Source organism: Ornithorhynchus anatinus, chromosome X1 (genome assembly GCF_004115215.2).
Source record: "Ornithorhynchus anatinus isolate Pmale09 chromosome X1, mOrnAna1.pri.v4, whole genome shotgun sequence".
NCBI lineage: Eukaryota > Metazoa > Chordata > Mammalia > Monotremata > Ornithorhynchidae > Ornithorhynchus > Ornithorhynchus anatinus.
Window position 1 is genome coordinate 90,242,048 of NC_041749.1, and position 22,488 is coordinate 90,264,535.

At 45.5% G+C, this 22,488-nt stretch overlaps 1 protein-coding gene across 1 annotated transcript in view; it reads right to left on the reverse strand.

Annotated features, from left to right (window-relative positions):
• The window catches only part of LOC100074417 (cytochrome b-c1 complex subunit 1, mitochondrial), a 23,402-nt gene continuing 914 nt past the window's right edge, over positions 1 to 22,488 (reverse strand). The window contains exons 2-13 of the mRNA XM_001505983.4: positions 17,702 to 17,842; positions 17,116 to 17,202; positions 15,071 to 15,200; positions 14,400 to 14,598; positions 13,296 to 13,375; positions 10,985 to 11,100; positions 7,992 to 8,135; positions 7,082 to 7,242; positions 6,164 to 6,249; positions 3,989 to 4,077; positions 1,061 to 1,136; positions 1 to 301 (exon numbers count right to left, since the gene is read on the reverse strand). Of these exons, the coding sequence (XP_001506033.2) occupies positions 237 to 301; positions 1,061 to 1,136; positions 3,989 to 4,077; positions 6,164 to 6,249; positions 7,082 to 7,242; positions 7,992 to 8,135; positions 10,985 to 11,100; positions 13,296 to 13,375; positions 14,400 to 14,598; positions 15,071 to 15,200; positions 17,116 to 17,202; positions 17,702 to 17,842 (1,374 nt within the window). The 3' untranslated portion in view covers positions 1 to 236. The remainder of the gene's footprint in view (positions 302 to 1,060; positions 1,137 to 3,988; positions 4,078 to 6,163; positions 6,250 to 7,081; positions 7,243 to 7,991; positions 8,136 to 10,984; positions 11,101 to 13,295; positions 13,376 to 14,399; positions 14,599 to 15,070; positions 15,201 to 17,115; positions 17,203 to 17,701; positions 17,843 to 22,488) is intronic.

Sequence of the window (22,488 nt, forward strand, 5' to 3'; positions counted from 1 at the left end):
TCCGATTTAATTTGTTTTTATTTAGAAGTGATTACAGCTTTTGGTTTGTTTGCCCCCACATCCCCTCTCCCCTCGATGATCTGGATTCAGTTAACCAAGAAAGGACATTTAGCGAGAGAGAGAGAGAGAGGGAGGGAGAGAGGGAGGGAGGAAGGAAGGAGGGAGGGAGCGACTTTCCTAGAAGGGTCTCCGTGGACCAAGATGTCACTATTCCTGCCCTTGGGTGAGCTTGGAGCTTAAAAGCGAAGCCAAAACATGCCGCTGCGGATGCGGTTATAATCTGGGAGTTGTTCGATGGGACCTGAGTGAACAAAGCAGGATTAGAAAACACGATGTGGAGTTTGCACAGACCAAGAGGGGGGAAAAGAAAAAAAATAAAACAAACCCCAGTTCATTACTGCTGCACTCATGATATGACAACAGCTTTCTCCCCCTGCCCTGCCCCACTGAGGGACAAGAGGCCCCAAGAAATGCTCAATGGCCCTGCAGACCAGCATTCCCAGAGCCTTGTTCCTTTGAGATCACTTCCTGCTCTCTCCAACTGTACAGTGACTAAAGTCCCAGATGACACAAAAACCCCAAGACACCCCCAGCCCCCACCAAACCCCACTTGAGACCAACTAACAGGATACTAATGGGCTCTGCTCTGTTTTGACGGAGCCAAGTTTTACCCTGGGAGGTGAGTGTGGGGGAGGAGAATTCACCACATACTTTGGAGGGAAGGGGAAGGGGAGCCGCTGGGACAGGTTTCCCGAGAGGGAACTCCCCATGACTGACAGGGAGCAGGTCAGAGCAGCACAGTGAGGAGCCTCACACCTTAGCTGTTTTTTATATAATAACTGGAGCAGCTTGGATGGTGCTGGGACAGGAGTGGAGGTTGTCTATCGGTGTGCACACGGGCGCATGCACACACACCTCTCAACCCTGAATTAATTTCCTTTTCACAGAAATATAACTCTCCCGCAAAGTCACAATGGGGCTGATGATTTCAATCCAACTTCAGAAGCAAGCTTGGCATTGCCCAGTTTTTCTAGCGTTCCCACGGGACAGAGTCACTTACCAATTCCAGCAACTGCAGGGCATTGGTCATATATGTATTTAGAGCAAACCTCTCGGACGGTGATGGCATCAACAGCCTAAAGGAGAATCAATCACACACGCACAAAAGTAAAGAGTTATCTGCCTATAAATTGATATTGTTGAAGAAGATTGCTCCTAACTCTGGCAAAGCAGTTTCTGTCCACTCCTAACAATCACTGAGGAAGAAATGCTATCAGAACCACCCAATTACAGACTAATTACTACAAAGTGTACTACAAAGTGAATAATTATTAACTACCCTCCTTTGCCAACCTTAGTATTACACTGAAGATGCAAGCGATTACTACAAACAGTTCAACAGCTGTAGTCAGTGGTTCTGAGGTGTAGCCATGACCATTTTGAGAGAGCTACCAACAAGATCATCAAAGTACGGAATGAAAATATCCCTTTCATGGACGTTAGAGTTTTTCATGTATTTTATAAAACTTGTTTACCTAAACACTATCTACTTCAAACCATTTGCCGTTATATATTTTTAATGGATCACAGAAATGTCAGGAAGGTGGAATAGTGATCACAGAAGTCTCTGCGAAATACTTCTCCAGAAATGATCATGGAAGTCTCTGCGAAATACTTCTCCAGATACCCAATTCATTAATTCTCACCAGCTCCTATCCTACCTACCCCGTTCCCTGCAACTCTGCCTATCACCCCTCCTTGGCTCCCTTCTCTTTCCACCCTCACCTGCCAGCCCCCTCCCCAGGCATGTGCTGGGCATGAGGCAAATAACAGTGGCAATTCAGAAAGGGGTGCGATCACTGAAGTGCGGGTGTCCTCTGCCACCGATAGCCACACCCCGCCTTCCCTTGAGCAGGTATTAGGAAGCGAGAGGTCCAAGATGTTCCCCACAAGCCACTAAGGTAAAGGATTGTGGCCCCACAGTTGCTTTGGGGCTCCAGTAAACCTATACCACCTCCTTATTCTCTCTGGATGCTTTATGGGGTTATCATAGGGCACCCCTTCAGAAAGCAGAATTCTTGAACCTGCCAAGTGGAAGCAACATGCCCTGGTGGAAAGAACATGGCCTTGGGAATCAGAAGACCTGTGTTCCAATCCTGACTCTGCCACCTGCCTTCTATGGAACCTTGGGCAAGTCACCCTTCTGGGCCTCAGTTTCACCTCAAACAATGGGAGATTAAATGCCCCTTCTCCCTCTCGCTCTAAGTCCGAACTAAATATCTTATCTACTCCAGCTGATCCCAGTTCCCACCTACAATTGGCAAAATCCCTACCATGCTGCAGAGCAGCTGACCTGCCTTGAGTCATCAATCACTTTAAAACACTTTTTCTATTGCACTTTAATAGATTTAGAATCATTTAAGGCCACACTGTTTGATGTCAGATGTTTGCCACTGGACCTAGACAGGCCCAAAGGCTCTCACCCAAGTTGACAATCAGGAGCAATCAGATCCGCTCTATCTCGTCCCTCTCCACCCTATTCCTACCTCCAGCTCCAAGGTATAATTCAATATCGCCTATTATCCCCCTGGAAACTATACTGTTGTCGGGCATGTTGCCTAGCAACATTACGGTTGCCAAGAGCACAGCATGGCAACCATCACAGGTCAGGGCAAGTGTCCAGGCAGCATCTGCAGACATAAGGATCTGGGTATAAACTAGGAGATTATGGGGTCTCTGGATCCAGAGGGAAGACGAGAGGGTGTGTCTTTGTGCCTATTCAGGTCCTTGGCTAAGCCTTCCTGGGACACAAAGACCATAATTCCAGGTTAGCAGGGAGGAAGAACATGGAACATTCTCTTTTTTTGAAAATAATGCAGGGTCAGCTTGCTGCTCAGAACACAGCCCAGAGGACAGGGCTTGCAAACAAAATGACTGAGTTTTACTCTCACTGTTCTGCCCACCTATTTCCTGAAAGAAAGTGATGAAAGCTCTGGAGTGATGATAGCGGCGCACATATCCTCAGGAGACCAAAAGAAAAAGATCAGCCACTCCCTTATCTTGCCTCCACTCTGGGTCTACCGGTTTTTCATAAAAAAAATTCTGCTCAGTAATACATGTGTTGGACACCCCTGTTCTATGAAATTATAGACAAGTATATTGCATGACTTTTCAGGTTACAAAAAGGCACGACAAAGTAGAAAGCTGAGGTTGATTTTTCAGACTAAATGAGACTCAGGTTAATTCAGAAAACTGAGAGTTCAAGTAACCTTAGCTGAGTTTGGCCACCTTGGAGGAATGTATCCATTGTAATGATCCAAGATTCTTTCCTCAGTTACCTCAAATGGCCCCAGTTCAAATAGCTACTAATTAAGATAACCATGGCTTGAATAATCCACTTTCTACTCCATACACGTTTTGGCACCTAGGGCCTATTTTTTTTTTTTAAATTGGCCATCTTGATGAACAGCCAAGTTAGTCCTGTCAGAATGTCCAGAAAAATACCTGACAGGGAGAAAGAAACTGAAGTTTTATGACAAGATTAGGTCAAATCAGAGGAACACAGGGGTATGTTGGACTGGGCTGAATGAAGAGGTCTTAATTCAAGGGCACTCTGGGCTCCGGTTCACCGAGTTATTAACATCAAATGCTTCTTGAAGGCGGGCCAAAGACTGTAACCAACAGGCACCCTATGGTTCTTGGCAACAAGTCTCATACCCAGAAACAAAGACCCCTGAGCTATGTTTTCAAAAATGGATTCCAAATCAACAATCTACTTTTGTAGGCAGCTGAGTTCTGACTTCTGTCCAATCTGGATCACTCCCCCACACCCCAAACCTTGGCACACTACTTGATGAAGCGAGTGCACAGACTCAAACGACGGCCCCAAAATGGGACACATTTACAGTCCTCTTCAGAAATGTCTACCCCAGAATAAAGAGGAGCAAATAAATAAAGACCAACTCTTCTGCCAAGAACCAATACATACAGCGATCCTGCTTTCCCACTCCGACAAGGGAATGCGGCGGCCGTAGGTCAAGAGGCTGCGTCCAATATCCTCACACACTGGGGTGGTACCTGCAATAGGAGTACAACGTGCCTTTAGCAGTATATCCTAGAAATGGGGGTCCCTCCTGGAGGACCTCCTCGACACCTTCTAGTGGGAAGGGAACGCATCTGTTATATTGTACTCTCCCAAGAGCTTAGTACAGTGCTCTGCACAAAAGCACTTAGATGTAAATAAATAAAAATATAAATAAGCAGCAACATGACAGTGGAAAGTGCTTAACAAATACCATTATTATTAGATATGATTTAATAATTACTATAATTAACAATGATTACTATAATATTTTTATCACCCACAAATGCTACCTTGAGGAAATGCCCAGGAAAAGCCTGCTTGATATCCAAATTTGAGAAAGCTCTCATTCGTTGGGTTGACTGCAGTTCTGGGAAACTGAATTCCCACCAGTTTGGAGATTACAAGAGAGGCTGGAGCATCCAGGCTCAGCCACATATGCCAGGATCTCAGAATGACTCCATGGTCTCACAGACAGAGCCCAATAGCTTAGTTCACCAAACGTGGCTGACGGCTCTGCTAGTTCCAGACTTAGCACACCCTCAGATACTCTCTGCCCCTGCTTGTTTGCTTTAGTTGATTTGAGGATTAAGGGAGAAGTCCCTCCAATATCTCACCCCCAAGGTGAAAAGCCAGTGTGTTTGCATGTCAAGAAGCCCATGTGGGCTTTTCCAGTTCAAATGGGATTCCTGTCCCTAATTTCCGGACAACGTCACCTGAGAACAAGGGGTGGGTCAGATCAGGGACCCTACATGTTTGGATCTCTGCACCATGCTGCAGGTGGTCAAAGAATATTGGGGGGTGGCCAACTACGCTGGAGTCTCTGGTGCAATCTCCTAAAGAGCTCTGGAGATTCCTTGAGCAACTCAGGGCATCCATTGGGTGATGGCTCCTACACTGGGGGGAGACTTTTGCCCAAATCTCTTCCCCCTACCTTAATAGCAGATGTTACAGAAACCCAAGGAACCTGACACCCAAAACCAACAGAGCCAACAGCCCTGATCTCTGGCCTCAACTTCACAATTCATTTGTGAAGTTGAGATGGGGGAACTCGGGCCAGCAAGCTATGTCAGTTTTGGTGGGGAAGGAGTTCTCTCATCCAATCCCTTGGAGTGCTCAGAGGGACAACACAGCATCCTAAGGGAAATGGAGGAAAGATCAGAACAGCAAGCTGTGGCAGCTAATTCTAGGTCTCATATGGCATCGCCCATCCCCGCCTCACCCTTAGACAACCCATTAGGGAAGGTTCTAACTCCCAGAGTTGTCTAGCACCCATTGTTCTAGCAATCTTGACCTCCGCCTCCTTTCTTGCAAACTCACAGGCAAGCTGATGGGATGAGGATGGGGAAGAGACAGTGATTATTGCCCTGAACAGGCCAGAAATCCAAGGCCCAACCTGGCCAGGTTCAGAACCTACCAGAGTCCCGCAGTGAGACAACTGAGAAGTGACCCAGAACTCACTTTCAGAAATGCTGCTGCACATGGACCCAACAACTCACTAGGCCTCTGCTGCAAGTCTCCAGAAGTGAGTGCTTAGCCACTATGGGTTTGGTCAGACTTCTTTCTAGCTTGGCAGCACCCTGGCCCTCTGTCCTACAACATGGGATTCTGGAGGCTACTCAAAACCAGCCTGAGCCCAGTCAGGTTCAGCCTTGGGCAGAACCAACCTGGACTTGGGCAGGGGGAGGGGGCCTCTAATGGGAGCGGGATGGAAAAATGATCAGGAGGGGGATGAGGACAGATGCCGGGGTGGGGGTGGGGGGCGGCGGCGGCACAGAAAGACTGGCAGGGAGTGAACCTGCGGTAGCAGAGGCGCTGTTCAGCTCTAACCAATGTGGCTGGCAACTAGTGGAGCATCAAGTAGCAATCAAGCCTTTGACTTCTCTACAACACAATGCTTAAGAAACAATATTTTCTTAGGGATGCCCGGAATTGCCCTACGGTGTAGCACTGTTCTGGCCAGGCATATAAACATTAAACACGGATCAGCAGCGAGGCTCACACTCTTTTCCTTCTTTAAAATTGAAACTCAGATCCAATCAAAAACCTTCCATTATGACTTTCTGGTGTCTGGAAACATACCATCCAATTGAGCCAACAAGGCATTTCTCAGGGTGTTCTTGCCTCTGGTCACCTCACTTTCTGTCGCACTGGTACACAGGCGCATCCTAAATAGGTGGAGGGAAAGGGAAGAATGGCTCTTAGAAACCCTGGCCAGGTTGGAGGGGACAATCCAAAGGCTTTTCTTTTAAGCCCTATGGAATACCCTTTTAATCAGTTGAGCATTCTAACCAGTTACCATACAGAAGACATCAGAAACGTTGCTTCATAAAGACGATAACCAGAGCGTACGCTAGGACACAAAATGTAGCGGAAAAAAAGGGGAAGTAGCTACGAGATGACAGATTTATTTTTTTGGAGCCCACTGGCAAGGGTGAGTTGTAGTAATAAAGGAATGTTTTTTGTAAGCTCCAGAAGACCAGGAATCATATCTGTAAATTATTTTTTATAGAACACACAGCTCCGTAACACAGGGGTTACGTTCTGACAGACCCTTAACCGGTAACTGTATGCATGTGCATGAGGATTCCCCCCCCTCCACCCAACATCACATTCTCTCCAGATTAACACGTGTTCTGGGAAGATTGTTCCTAATTCCCTAATAGCATTATATTCAAAACGCATAATAAGAACATGTTATGGAAGAACTGACTGAACCTAGAAGAGCACTATGTACCCCAAGGCTCTTATGTATAATATTGCTACTCTTCTTTTTGCTAGGCAGCTAAAACATTGGCACAGGTGAGCAGGGAGGTTGCAGTATGCTGACAAATTTGCAGCTAAAAGCAATTTACATTTGTGCAGGATGACTTCCTGGGGGGGGGGGTGGCTGCACGTAAACAAAGGCCCACACAATCCCCCATTGGAGCTTATACAGAGACAGTAGAAAAACTAACAAACCCCAAAACAGAAACTGATCAGTTCTACTAAGGCACTTACCACTGGCCCTGTGCAAAAAACATTGTGTCATCTATATTCATTTTATCAGTGACAAAATGCATTCCAAAAAGACCAGTTTCTGAGTAGCAGATGTTGAAGGTCTGAAAACTCTGACAGATTTTATTTGCTGCAGCAACTGCGGCCAGAGGACTGGATTGATGCTATAACCAAATTTAAAAAGTCAGAATCAGTTTATGTTGCCGCAATGTCATCTTAGTACTGTTTATCTGCCTCTAACTGTTCAATCAAGAGAGCTGAAGCAACCAAACACATACAAATTCTGATCTAATTTTCTCTTTCTTACAAAAGATATCCTGCCTCCATAGAATTTGTGCAGGCTTTTCTATATACTGTGGGTCTGTCTCTCTCTCTCACTCTCCCTCCCAGCTTGGGGCTGCCATGAAAAAGTTAGGAATAGGCACTTTTTCAGTGACAGTGGGTGTTTTCTTTAGTCTTCTTTCTCCTTCAAATGGGATGACCCGTAGGTTTTCTGATCCTCTTTCAAGTACCATCTGAGGGCTCAGCTTGAAGAAAGTCCAGGCCAGATGAGGTCACATATTTTCTTGGATTTCTCTAACTGCATCAGGAACAAACACTAGACAGCCTGGGAGCAATAATCCCTTCATCCCATCAGCCACCTTTGACACTAATGGGTTTACCTGTACATTCTCATTCAATACAGTTTTCTGTTTACTTTTGTTTTTCTTGTTTTTCTTGTCATTTCTACTGGGTACACATGCAAACTGTGTCTGCCTGTCTCCTCTATTTCTTAGGAATCTTCCAAAGGGGGAAAAGAAACCAATGTTAAAACTCAAAGTGAATGCCCAGCTAATCAGTTTTTTCACCACACCAATACCCCGAAGTTGTTCCAGAACCTTCACACCCCTCATCCTCAAGAACAGTCTCTTACCGTGCCTCCTCCATAGGTAATGTCATAATGACCAATGATTGAGTTGGCAACAAGGAGGGCGACATTGTCTGGGTTGGACCAGCCAGGTCCCTCTACCGCAAAAGCAACATGAGCCAGAGGTAAACCATCATCTCGGTGACGGATCTGAAATAGAGACAACCCCAAAATGGAGGGTGTAGTCAGGAGTTTAGTCTCTTCAAAAGCATATGAAAAACAACAGAAAAACATTAAAGTATCCCTGAGCACTACAAAACATAGTTCCTAGCCTTTTATCTCTCCTATGGAACCCTACAGTTTCACATACAATCTTGGGTATTTCACCACACCCCAAAAAGATTCTTTGGTTGTGAAATAACCAGCAATATTGAGAGTGCCATACAGGTAGAAATGTTCAGTTTCAGATTTTTTTTTTTAATGGTATTTGTTAGGGGTTCACTGGGGTAGACACAAAATAATCAAATTAGGCACAGTCCCTGTTCCACACCGGGCTCAGGGTCTAAAATGGGAAGATAGAACAGATGTTTCACCCCCATTTTAGAGATGGTGAAACTGAGGCAGCACAGAAGCTAAGTGACTTGTCCCAAACCACACAGCTGGCGAAGGGCAGAGCCATGATTAGAACCCAGGTCATTTAACTCCCAGGCCCATGCTCTTTCCACTAGACCATGCTGTTCTCACAATTTGAGTTAAGATTTCAGATTCAAGATATGGAGTAACCCTGCTCATAGCTCACTTGTCAGAAATTTTATGTTAATTCTCAAACAGAATTTGATAAGAAAGATAAGTATGCACTGGTAATGTAGCATCTACTAGTGATTTAAGCTACAGATGAGAACCCCTGAATTATCATATCCATAGTTTGGGTTGAGTTTTTGTACCACACATTGTTTGCAAAACAATTTTGAGAGGATTCTCTCACCACTCTTTTCACAAGAGCTCGCCATCATCACTTCCTCACACTTCTATCTTGGTGAAGTTCCATTAGCTTCTCCTATTCACCACATCTTGCCACTTACCACACTGGCACAATGTCAACTTTTGCAACATTCAGACCTGACTCCCAGTGTTTGTCAAGCTTTTTAAGTGGCTCACGTAAAAAAACTGCAATATGCTGAATTAAAGCATTTTAGTATCCTCCTGAGGTAATTAAGGGATGTTCATCATCTTTATTTTCCAAATGAGAACAGTGTCTCAGGTAACATAACGTGACAAACAGAGGAGGAATCAAACCCCACTCCACACTGTCAGCTTCCACGTTCACTCAACTGCTAAATCCTGCTGGTACTTCTCCACGTTACCTGAATCTGCAAGGATCTCTCCTCCCAATTGGCTACCTCTCTAACAGCAGTTAGTAGTACAAGTATTTATTAAGCGTCCATCTGCACAGCTCTTTCGAGAAAGAATTTGTAGATGACAGTTCCGGGTCAGGGGCCTCTCAAGCCCAGTAGGACTACATTATGCATCTCCTCCCTCATCTCCCTGGCTGCAGCCTTTTCCTCCTTCTCGATGACGGAAACCCAACCCAACGCTCAATACGTTTGCCTGATACAATTTCTGTTGTTCATGCCTTTGAATTGTGGCATTGAGTTTTTTTTGACTCCACTAATTTTAGAAATAGATGGGTCTAGATGGGTAAAGCTATATGGAGTTGTTCTTCGGTTCAAAGATGATGCTGATGAAAAGACGGCATCCGTGACTTTGTCTCAGAGAGAATCTTCCACTCCATGAAAAAGTCAGCAGTGAACCTTTTCTGGACCTGTCTTTTGGGTGAGCGTTGCTCAGAAACCAATGCTTAAGGGAAGAAAGATATGTCCTACTGTCAAAAGGACCCGCACCGAGTCATCCGTGGCATGCACTGTGAGATGGCTGGCAGGGAGTACAGCCCGGTGTAGCCTATAGTCAGAGCAGGATAACACAGAAACCCTCAGCAGCAGCTGGTACCACTGTGTCCTTAGCCATTTGGCAAACCACTGGTGAGTACGATACTCAGTGGGGCTGAGTAAGGGTTGAGAACCAGAGGGCTTTTCCACTTTATTACAAAAAATAAAGGGAAAGGCCAAAGGGGGAAGGGGCAGGGGGGAGTCAAGAACATCAGGGGAAAAAAATAAACTGCACTGTTGTCCTTTACAAAATAGACAGACCTGACCGGAGAATAGCAGGAGCATCAGGATAGAACACAAGCAGATGGGCAAGGGCAGTCATTTCAGGGGCAGAAGAGCATCACCCCATTGCAAAATCAGCCGCCTGTCACCTAGACTTCTCAAACAAGATGCATCCAGAGGCCATGTTCATGAGGCACCCATCATCAAGCCTTATAGTCTCACCCAGGCCTGTGGTGTTGACGCCACAGCCAGCCAATCCAGAAGATGCCATAATTACTGGGCGATGAATTCTCATCAGCGCACAGTGGCCCAATCAGAAGGGGTACAATATGGAAGGGACCCTTGCAGACAGTGTGAGCGTAAGGCGGAAAAAGTAAAGAATCCACATTCTGCATCACACAATTTCCCCCAGAAACTCCACTCTGGGTTAGACCTTTGAGAGGCAACCACAAAGGGTTGGGTAATGAAAGTGGCGATGCATAAAGTGGAAGAGTGGGAAAAGGGAAAAAATGAATTTAAAATATGTGGAGTGGAGTGTTCACAATGACAACATCACACTCTTCTCCAGGTCAGCCAGGAAGCTTGGGGCGGGGGGGACCTCGGGTCCCCAAAAGGCCTCCATCTTCCTAGGCTAAGCCAGCATGGAGATATGGAAGTTAAAAGAAAAAGGAATAGATAGGGGGCTTACCCTGCTTGCAGTCCTATTCTGCCTAATCCTGGGTCTGAAGCATAAGACACCAAGATCTGTAGCCGCTTGTTTAAAATCATGCATTTCGACCACCAAATTTACTCTATCATGCCTCAGGAGTCAGGTGATCTCGCAACAGAAGCCTGGGTCGCTTCACGCTTGTGTACACTTCTTTAAGACAACGCCATTCCAGAGGAGTTTACCTCACTTCCAGTGAAACGGCACAAGGGAAGGACAGGCACTGCATCCTCTGCGTACTCCACGGGGACTCCGCTAAAGTGCTGACTGGCAAGATCTACCAGCTGCTTATGCTCCACACCTGGCAAAGGAACAAGTCAAGAAGAGCTTCTGACCCTGAGTACTATTTGAATAGATTTCACTTTAATATCACAGTCCCAATCCCTACCCCAGAGAAAATATCTTAATGACCTTCAAATCAGTTTAAGGGCTCCATTTACAAACTCCGAAGTAAAAAGATATGTTAGAGTTGTCCTTTGGTTCGACGATGCCTTTGGTTGACTTTGTCAACGTCTTCGAGAATTTCTTGCACTTTGTCCATGAAAACACAATGGTAAACCTTGTCTGATTTCCTGCCATTTGGGTGAGCATTGCTCAAACACCAGTGTTAAGAGGGGAAAGGTAAGCTCTACCACCCATAAGACATGTGCTTGAGTTATGTTTGCAATACTTGTGATGGCTTGCACTGAATCACCCTCACCAAGAACATCACCCTCACCAAGAACACTTGTGCCCTGAAGCAAACTTTGCAAGAAGAACAGGTGCAGTCTTCAGTCACAGAATATCTGAGACCTCAATGGCAGCAGCCACCACTATGCCTTCACCTATTTGGTTAATCATCCTTGACCAGGATATTCAGAGTGGTTTAGTTATGGTAGAGGGGAGAGGGCACGACCATTTCTACTTTATTGTGAAAACCAAGGGAAAGGCCGAAGACAAAAAATTGGAAAAAAAAAGGAGGAATATCTCTCTCTATAAACCTATGCTGTTGTCCTTTACACAATTAGACACACCAGAGCAGGTGAATAGCAGAAGCATCAGAAGAGGATATAAGCAGGTGGGCAAAGGCAGTTGCATCACATGATTGCAAAACCAGCCCCGTCACCTAACGCTTTGAGGAAAAAATATGTACCCAGAAAACATGTCCACAAGGCATCCATCATCAGGTCATATGGCCTCACCCAGGCCTGTGGTTTTGACGTCACACCCAGCCAGACCATAAGCTCCAAGAGATGCCATAGTTACCGGACAATGAATTCTCACTGTTGCACAGTGGCCCAGTCAGAAGCACTACAATATGGAAGGGATGCTTGCAGACAGTGAGGGGGCAGAGTGGAAAAAAGTAAAGAATCCACACACTGCACCACACGAGCTAGGAAGGAAACCAGGAGAACACTGATTTCCTCACAAACTCCTTTCTGGGTCAGGCCCTTGGGAGGCAGCCAAAAGGGGCTGGGTAATGGGAGTGGTAGCTGCATGAAGTAGAGGACTAGGAAAAGGGGAAACAAATGAATTCAAGCTATGTGGAGTAGAGTGGTCACACAAGCAATGTCACACTCTTCAGGTTAGCCAGGGTAGGGTTCCCCAAGAGATCCCCACTCTCTTAGGCTAAGCTAGTGGGAGAAATGGAAGTCAAAAAGAAATAGATGTGAAGGTCAGGATGGGGGCAACTGAGAATTTATGGTAGTGAGACAGTAAAAAGGGGATCTGATCAAGAGAAATCATGGGGGAAATACAGAAATGGGACAGAGGCCAGGTTTCCGGGGACGCCCCACCAAAAAAATTCTTCCCGCCTGGAAATTCACCTCTATTTTCCAGAGCAAAGAGACCCCAACAGGCCTCAGAAAGAACTGCAACCACAGGGAATATTTGTAAATTATTTTGTAATTTGTATTTGTAAATTATTTTTACACTCACCAAATTACACTTAGCTGCTTCTTATAAAACTACAGGGACAGAAATACCTTTCAACATTAATATCATCTTCAGTACCAATTGAGCTCTTGCGTCCAGAGCCTTGTTACTAGGCCCCTGGAGAACATACAAAAGCAGCAAGAGGCACGACTGAGGAATCCCCCGCAACCCCACCCTCTGCTCTTCCCCCTTCCCCTCCGCTCAGCACTGTGCTCATTTGTTACCTTGTTACAAAATATTGTACCTTGTTACAAAATATTACCCTATTTATTTTGTGAATGAGGTTTATATCTCCTTGATTCTATTTATCTTGATGATGTCTTGTTTTGTTCCACTTTGCTTTGCTGTCTGTCTCCCCCATTTAGACTGTGAGCCCGTTACTGGGCAGAGATTGTCTCTATCTGTTGCCAAATTGTACATTCCAAGCACTTAGTACAGTGCTCTGTACATAGTAAGTGCTCAATAAATACTATTGAATGAATGAATTTACAGTGGAATAAGTCGCCGTAAAAATGGGCCGTCCAACCTAAAGTCATCTCGTGCGGAAAGATGGAAGTTGGTAGCAACAGAAGAGATACTGACCTCCTGCAGCAGCCAGCACCATCCGAGGGGCCTTATAGTGAGTATTAATAAACTGGGTGAGATCTGCCCGGGTCAATTTCCTGAAGGGGGACAAAAACGGCGGTGGCAAGTTTGAGATCTTCAAAGTTCAAAAGCCTACCAAAATGACCCATAGTAGGGAAGGGAAAATATCAAGAGCAAATATTCGAATACATCTATTATTATCACAACTCTGGTATTTGTTAGACGCTTACGAGATGTCAAGCACCATTCGAAGCACTGGGGTAGATACAAGTTAATCTGGTCAGACACAGTCCCTGTCCCACATGGGGCTCACAGTCTAAGTAGGAGGGAGAACAGGCACTGAATCCCCATTTTACAGATGAGGTAACACAGAAGAGACACAAGGGAGTTCAGTGACTTTCCCAGTCACACAGCAGGCAAGTTGTAGAGCTGGGATTAGAAACCAGGTATTCTGACTTCCAAGCCTGTGCTCCGCCCACTAAACCACACTGCTCCTCTCTGGTCCCAATCTATGACACTTGCAGTAAAGGATATAAGATCTCACCAGCAATAGACTCAATTCTAAGTGTGATATTCACCTATACTTATGGATAAACATAACAATATTGTTCAGGGAAATAAGCCTCTCTGAACGTACTCTTTGGTATCTATAATTCAGTTTGGCCCTCCATAGAGGGAATATTCCCCCCCACCCCCCGGCCCAATCTCAAGAATAAAAGAAAAGCTGCTTAAATTCCAGGCTGTTCCAAGGTCAACTGTGTGAGAATATGAATAATCTGCTCAGAACAGACACCAAAATGAATGGTCTGCTACCCCTCGGTCTGACAGGCCTAGTCCGAACTTTCAAGCCTCCATGCAACAATTTACCTTAGCTGACAGATATTTCAGTCATGTTAGCCTTGGCAGCTGAGAATAAACACATAAAGAAGGGCACTTGTACCAATATAAAGGAAAAGGAAAAGGTAGGAGAGATAAATTAATTGAATTACCATACTAAGGCAAAGCTGTGAAACTAACTGGGTAATCCCTTCAACAGAAGAAATACAAAATAAACGCGGACTTGCGAAGTTGGTACCTGCCACTCCAGGTTTGCCTACTCACTTGGCATTCTCACTGGATCCTTCAACAGTCTGACCAAGTGCAGTGCCCTGGAAGGCAGTTGCATGCAAATAATCAAAGACAACATCACGCAAGCAACTGTCGTTCTCTTGCATCTCCCGAAGAATGACATCTCGCTCCTTCTCAATCTGAGAATCCTCCAGGCTGCAATTCTGCACGATGTCAGCCAAGATTTCTACAGCTAAAAGAAACATGCTAGGTGAAGAGTAGAAGACCTCGGGAAGACGACATGAACGCTATTCGGAAAGAACATAAGCAGTGGCCTGAACAAATATGGCAACGGGCCACCTAGGCCAGTGGTCTGCCTCCAACAGTGGCCCCCCACAGAAGGCTTAGAGTGTGATGACTGCCCTTTTGAAATCCAGCCCCATGGTTAGTGGTGTTACTTTGCAAAATGCCTAACTACTCCACTCTGGGCCTCTCACCCATGGTCTAAAACTTAATGGAACTACCTAGGTCAGCAACATCTGGCTCTTTAAGGAAAAAAAAAATTACCTTCCATTCTTGTCTTAAGAGATTTTTGTGATGGAAGGGAACAGGGATCCACAGGACCTAAGCCCACCTGAGCTACTCATCTAAAGTGGAAGCCTTAATCCCCAACTCTCCCCACATCCAGTCCCCAGGTGGCCATAGTTTGGACATGACACCGCTACCTTTGGGAAGGTCCTTGGACAAGGCTTTGATGTAGTACGCTGTGTGCTCCCGATTGCTGTAAGCATTAAGGTGGGCCCCCATGCTCTCCACTTCCTTTTCCAAGGCATTTCCAGGGCGATTCTTTGTGCCCTGAAAGAAACCAAGAGAGAAATGGAAACATATCACCTCTATTCCGAGATGCCTAGCACAAGACAGAACTACCCTGAGTTTGGATGTTACTTTTGCCAGAACACTCTAAGAGTTACCCTTCTTGAAAAAAGCCAGTGATTAATTCAAATACCTTTAGTTGCTACCAAAACACTCATTGAAACAAACATGTCCTATCACTAAAAAATTCCTGCCTGTTTGGAGCTCAGATGAAGCTCAGTGGGAACCGCCACGTTAACAGCTACTTCTCAGCAAGAAGTTGACACCTATTATAGCTATTACTGAATTCCCCATCATATAATGAAATACCACTTATGAACTGGAGACTTTCACAGATTTAACCCAAGTGGGTAAAGAGAAGAATATTCAGAATAACCAGTGTACTTTCGATTATACTTTCAAAATACTTAATCGAAATTATATATTTCGATCATATCATCCCTGCTCTTGTTTTGGAGGGTGGGGTGGAGAGGGAGGAAAGGGGGGAAGAAGAGAGAGAATGACACAAAGGGAGGCAAGGAGCGGTACTGAAGCAGAGAGATTTCCAGACTCTGCAGCAAGTCACAGCAAGCAGGTCTCGCATAGCGAGCAGGGCCTGGAACACACCACCCTGCTCAGTACCATAGCTAATACCATGGCTCTCGTGGTGAAGACTGGAAGTTTTCTGGCGCAGATGTTCTACCACATCAGCTGCTTGAGAAGAGTGCCTGGACGGCAGACACAGTGGAATGCCAAAAACCACCAGTCTAAGCTGTGAAAAGCCCTTACCAATTATCCAGACTTTCCAGTTTTCCAGGGCCAGAGGATGACCTGGGAAAAACTGAGAGCTAGCAGGAGTTTTTTTTAAACAGTGCTTATGGTGTCCACACTCATCTTCAAGAAAAAGGATGATCAGCCCTTTTTTTCCCTTATCAGGCTATAAAAATGACTGTTCCCTATTTGCCCCAAATTTAAAATCCTATAAAACAATCATTTTCATAAACAGGAAGTTGAGCCATTTATCACAAAAATAATTTAAATACAATAGCTTCCCTTTAATTCAAGAAATGGAAGATCAGTACCTGTTTCAGTCTTAGTATTTATTGTAGGGCTTTTTTTAAAAATAGTATTTGTTAAGGATATGCTACGTGTCAGGCATTGTACTAACCGCTGGGGTAAATATAAGCAAATCAGATCAGACAGTCCTCATCCTACACGGGGGTCCCCATTTTACAGAAGAGGTAACTGCTGCGGCACAGAAGTGAAATGACTTGTCCAAGGTCATACGGCAGAGAAGTGGAGGAGCACGATTAGAAACCAGGGCTTCAGACTCTCAGGCCTCTGCTCTTTTCACTAGGCCATGCTGCTTCTCATTTAAAAAATAAGAAGAATTGTGGTATTTGTAAAGCGTTTACTTTGTGTCAAGCACCATTCTAAGCACTGGGGACGACAGAGGATAATCAGGTCAGACCTAATCCCTATCCCAAACAGGACTCAAAATCTATTTAAAATAATATCTCCTCTTAACTACATCCAGTTCTCCTAAAACGGGTGGATTGGGTTCACCCTGCATTAAGGAAAACTCCCAGTGGTCAATGCCATGTGCCTGCACACAACCCGCTTCTTCTGACCCCCCGCCGCTGTCCTGGGTCTCACTAGGGTTGCAGTATCAGACAAAAGGTCCCTTATTTTCTAATAAGATCCTAGCTGAAACACGTAGTGAACACACACATTCTGGCAGAATTGAACTGACTGACAATCGATGGCTACTTAAAATAAAAGGTGATTGATACTGACATGAAACAGCAGAGCTAAAACAGAAATGAAAAGAGCCTGATATTCCCTAGAAACACCAAATATCAGACTCTCAAAAGGGTTCAGAAACCATATGGAAGTGTCTAATATGGCTTTGACTTACTTTAAATGCAAGATGCTCCACAAAGTATCCTGCTCCATTGTTCTTCTCATTTTCATAACGGCTTCCTACATCAATCCACACACCCACCTACCAGAGGAATGAACAAAACGATCATTAGCTTGCCCAGCGTCTCACAATTGAACCTGTCACCAAAAACCAGGCTAGAACTACACCTCATCTCCGGCAAAATAAGTTACATTTTTACCTTTTGCCTTCAGCTTAGTCAGTGGCTATTAATCACGTCAAGCCAACCACAGGATAAAAGGATATAGATCGTAAGGCTATCTAGGCTGGCATAGACATAATTGCAAGGGCAGAAAAATCCATAGTGATGTCCCATTTCAGGCCTATTTTAAAACAAGCTGCCACTTTTGCCTGATTTGTTCAGTGATAAAGAAGTCTGGCTCCTGCAGCCTTTCCCAAATTACAGTGCTCTTCCCTATAAGGCTGGCAGGGTCCCAAACCTATCTATCCTTTTAATCAGAACTGGAAAAGAGGCTTAACTCAGAAGCCTGAGGAGAGTGTAATCCAAATCAAGGGGACAGATGCAGACCACAGCTTCCTGCTGAACCCACCCAAAACTTACTGTGCAGGTAGGCTGATTGGAGTTCTCTGATGCCACACGGAATCCATTGGCCAGAGTGCTGACATGGGTCTCTGGAATGTTCTGGAGAGCCTGGACGTAGGAAGCAGTGCTACGAGTTGCAGGCAGCTTCAAAAGAGACGGCTGAAGAAAGAAAATCGTCAGAGAATGACTCTCAATGAGGACACAATCAAAATCAGCTCAAATAAATACATTATGATACTGGTTAGGCACCTGCAATGTGCAAAGTCCAGAACTAATTGCTTCAGAAAAATCACCAGGACAGAATCATTCAGGAACAGTCCCCTGGCCCACAAAGGGCTCATAATCTAAAGGGGATGAGGTGGATAGGGATTCAAGGCAGGCAAAAGGGGAAAAAAAGCTAAAATAAAATAAATTAAAAATTACAACTGTGGATTACTCAAAGGGATGGTACTCTGTCCCCTTGACTCTAGGCAGGGTCAAATTGCTACAATCCCTTCAACATTCCCAATGTTGGGACAATAAGCTTCTGCCCATCATCCTGGAGGCAGTCCTAGCCCTCAAGCCACCCCCAAAGGACCCAAAGAGCTCCAATGAGGGGGGTGGGGAGAGATTACAGGCCAGGTGGTACTTGGCTCCTCCCCACACTCTTGGCTTCTGGGTGGGGAAGATCTAGCTCTCATGGTGCCCAGCAGGAGGGTGGAGGCAACCCCCAGCACATTTCACTCTAGGCGGGAGGCTTGGGGGCGATTGTTACAGCCAGGAGACATTCCCCTTAACAGTGATTAAAAACATTCTCCTGAGAGGATCATTTTGGGCAACAAGTCAGATGATTGACAATGAAAAACCCTCTCTCGACCCCACTTCCCCTTCCAGATATCGTCCTATCTCCCTCCTACCCTTCCTTTCCAAACTCCTAGAACGAGTCGTCTACACTCGCTACTTTGAATTCAACTCCAACTCTCTCCTGGACTCCCTTCAATCTGGCTTCTGTCCCCTCCACTCCACCGAAACTGCCCTCTCAAAGGTCACCCAGGACCTCCTTCTTGCCAAATCCAATGGGTCCTACTCTATCCTAATCCTCCTCGACCTCTTGGCTGCCTTTGACACTGTCCACCAACCCCTTCTCCTCCACACCTTATCTCACCTTGGCTTCACCGACTCCGTCCTCTCCTGGTTCTCTTATCTTTCTGGCCATTCATTCTCGGTCTCCTTCGTGGGCTCCTCCTCCCCCCCCATCCACTAACTGTAGGGATTCCTCAAGAGTCAGTTTTCGGCCCTCTTCTGTTCTCCATCTATACTCACTCCTTGGTGAACTCATTCGCTCCCACGGCTTCAACTATCATCTCTATGCAGGTGACACCCAAATCTACATCTCCTTCCCAGTTCTCTCCCCCTCCCTCCAGGACGTCTCCACCTGGATATCTGCCCGCCACCTAAAACTCAACATGTTTAAAACTGAGCTCCTTATCTTCCCTCCCAAATCCTGTCCACTCCCTGATTTCCCCATCACTGTGGACGGCACTACCATCCTTCCCATCTCACATGCCCGCAACCTTGGTGTCGTCCTTGACTCAGCTCTCTCAGCCCACACACCCAATCCATCACCAACACCTGACGGTCTCACCTTCACAATATTGCCAAGACCCGCCCTCTCCTCTCCATCCAAACTGCTACAGTGCTGGTACAAGATCTCATAATATCCCGACTGGATTGTGTCAGCCTCCTCTCGGACCTCCCTTCCTCCTGTCTCTCCCCACTCCAGTCTATTCTTCATTCCGTTGCCCGGATGATATTCCTACAGAAACGCTCTGGGCACGTCACTCCCCTCCTCAAAAACCTCTAGTGGTTGCCTATCAAATTCCGCACGAAACAAAAACGACTCACTCTTGGCTTCAAAGCTCTCCATCACCTTGCCCCCTCCTACCTTGCCTCCCTTCTCTTTCTACTGTTCACCCCGTACACTCTGCTCCTCTGCTGCTCACCTCCTCATGGTATTCCGTTCACGCCTATCCTGCCGTCGACCCTGGCCCACGTCCTACCGCTCTCCTGGAATGCCCTCCCTCCTCACCTCCGCCAAACTCTCTTCCCCTCTTCAAAGCCCTGCTGAGAGCTCACCTCCTCCAGGAGGCCTACCCAGACTGAGCCCCCCTTTCCCTTCTATTCCCCCTCCCCCCCTTCCCTCTGCTCTTCCCCTTCCCCTCAGCACTGTGCTCATTTGTATATAGTACTCTATTTATTTTAATGAGGTGTATACCTCCTTGATTCTATTTATCTTCATGATGTCTTGTTTTGTTCTGTTTTGCTTTGCTGTCTGTCTCCCCCATTTAGACTGTGAGCCCATTGTTGGGCAGGGATTGCCTCTGTTACCCAATTGTACATTCCAAGCGTTTAGTACAGTGCTCTGCACATAGTAAGCGCTCAATAAATACTATTGAATGAATGAACTAACTACAGTCCAAGGAGAAAAAAGGACAAATCACACTCCAATGAAACAATGGGGCAAAGGGCTGGTGAAGCCACTGAAGTCACTACTACAGTCTAGTTTACAACCCTTATGCCTCCCACTACTATATGCATTTGGATTTATAACCCCTTTCAAAAAACAATGTGGCCCAGTGGAAAGAGCACAGGCCTGGGAGTCGGAGACCTGGGTTTTAACCCTGTTTCTGCCACTCCTCTGCTATGTGACCTTGGGCAAGTCATTTCACTTCTTTGGGCCTCAGTTACCTCATTTGTAAAATGGGGATTAAGACTGTGACCTCCACATGTGGGACAAGGACTGTGTCCAACCTTAGCTTTTATCTACCCCAGTGCTTAATAGAGTGCCTGGCACTGTCCTAATGTCACACAGTAAACTGACCGCACCAAAGGATTACTTATGAACATATCGAAATGATTCTAGAGCTTGGTCTTTTAAAGTACTGTACAGTGAAATCTAGTTTTTTCACTTATTTTAAAAGCCCAAATACACCTACTTGTTTCATATTTGTATTTTCCCAAAGGAAAGGCAGAGGGGACATCTTAAAAAAAATTATGGTACTTAAGTGCTTACTATGTGCCAAGCACTGGGATAGATACAAATTAATCAGGTTGGACATGGTCCTTGTCCCACATTGGGCTCACATTCTTAATCTCACTTTTTTTTTTAACACAAATGAGGTAACTGAGGCACAGAGAAGTGACTTGCCCAAAGTCACACAGCAAATGATGGAGCTGGGATTAGAACCCAGGTCCTTCTGACTCCCAGGCCTGCCAAGTTCATTGTGTTTATAAAAAGCTGGAAGTCCGGAGTCTTCACTTTCAGTGCTTAAATCCTTTCCTTTCAGCAAATTGATAGTAAGAACAATGAATGAGATAAAAGGGTTTTACTGACTTTATTTTATTAATGCCTGAGCAGTTGGACAGTGGTACCTGCACTGTTGCTTTGGGTGAGGGGGTGGGCAAATGCCATCCTACATTCATTACTGTGGCCCAAAGTTCCTAGGCATCCCCCTCTCGGTAACTGTCTCCACACAGGTAGCATGGAAGGAGCAACTGATCCCAAGGAGCCATTACCATCAAGTCCCCATCACACTCACCTAATTGAGTGAGCCTAGCCACCTAAAAACATTGTTAGTTCCGCCCAAAACAGATGGTCCAGGAAAGTAGTGTGGTCTAATGTAAAGAGCATGGACCTGAGTTCTAGTCCTGCTCTACCATTTGCCTGCCGTAAAACTGTGGGCAAGTCTCTTCACTTCTCTCTGCCTCCTTTCCTCACCTATAAAATGAGGACTTAATACCTGCTCTCCCTCCCACTTAGACAGGAAGCCCCTGGTGGGACGGGGATTGTGTCTGACCTGATTATCTTGTATCTATTCCAGCATTAGTACTTGGCACAGAGTAGGTGCTTAAATACCATCATCATCATCATGATTCCAAAGGAAATCATTCCTTTGGAAAAATATACAGGTTGATGAATCTGTACTTTTTTAATGGTATTTAAGTGCTATGTGCCAGTCACTGTACTAAAGCACTGGGTTAGATGCAGATAATCAGGTTCGACACAATCCCTATTCCACATAGGGCTCACACTCTCTTCCCCACTTCTACTTTCTCCTCCTGTCCGTACTTTTTAAACACTAAGGGGAGGAAGCCTTCCCCTATTCATTTTGGCAGTTCTGCCCCACTTAATCACTTAAATACCTGTAGCACTTACCTACTTATCTTTATACTCTATTATTTCCTCCTTTGTGGAATTTAGAGCCATCTCTCCCACCAAATTGTAAGCTCCTTGAAAATCACAGGTTCATACCTATTCTATTGTTCTCTGCACACAGGAGGTGCTCAATAATCATTACTATTTATAGCTGCAGAAAAGACCATCAATGCCTGAAGTGGCCTGGGCTCTCAGGGCAGGGAAAGACAGGCTGACCTAAAGCCACCAGGAGAGACAATGACTCCCTAAATTGTGCAGCAGCTGCTCAGCCTCACCATTTGCAGAATGCCCACGTGGAATTGCCCACCCTTCCTGTCCACAAGTGAATCAGGCCAAGTCCAAGCCCCAAACTCGAGCTCAGGATTTTCAGCACATGCAAGAATCTCCTTGTGTCCCCTTGCCAACAAGTCCGAAGAATACATTTCGCTTAACACAAACTTCGAGGTGTTTTCATAAACCAGGCAACTATACCAGGGGGAAAAGGCAGCCCACAGTGATTTCCCAAAGACTTATAGCATTCCACACCATTCTAGGGCTTGTAGTATTTGAATCCTTTGAAAGTCTTTGGGTCTAGAGAATTCCATATCAATATATTCAAAAATCTCCATTT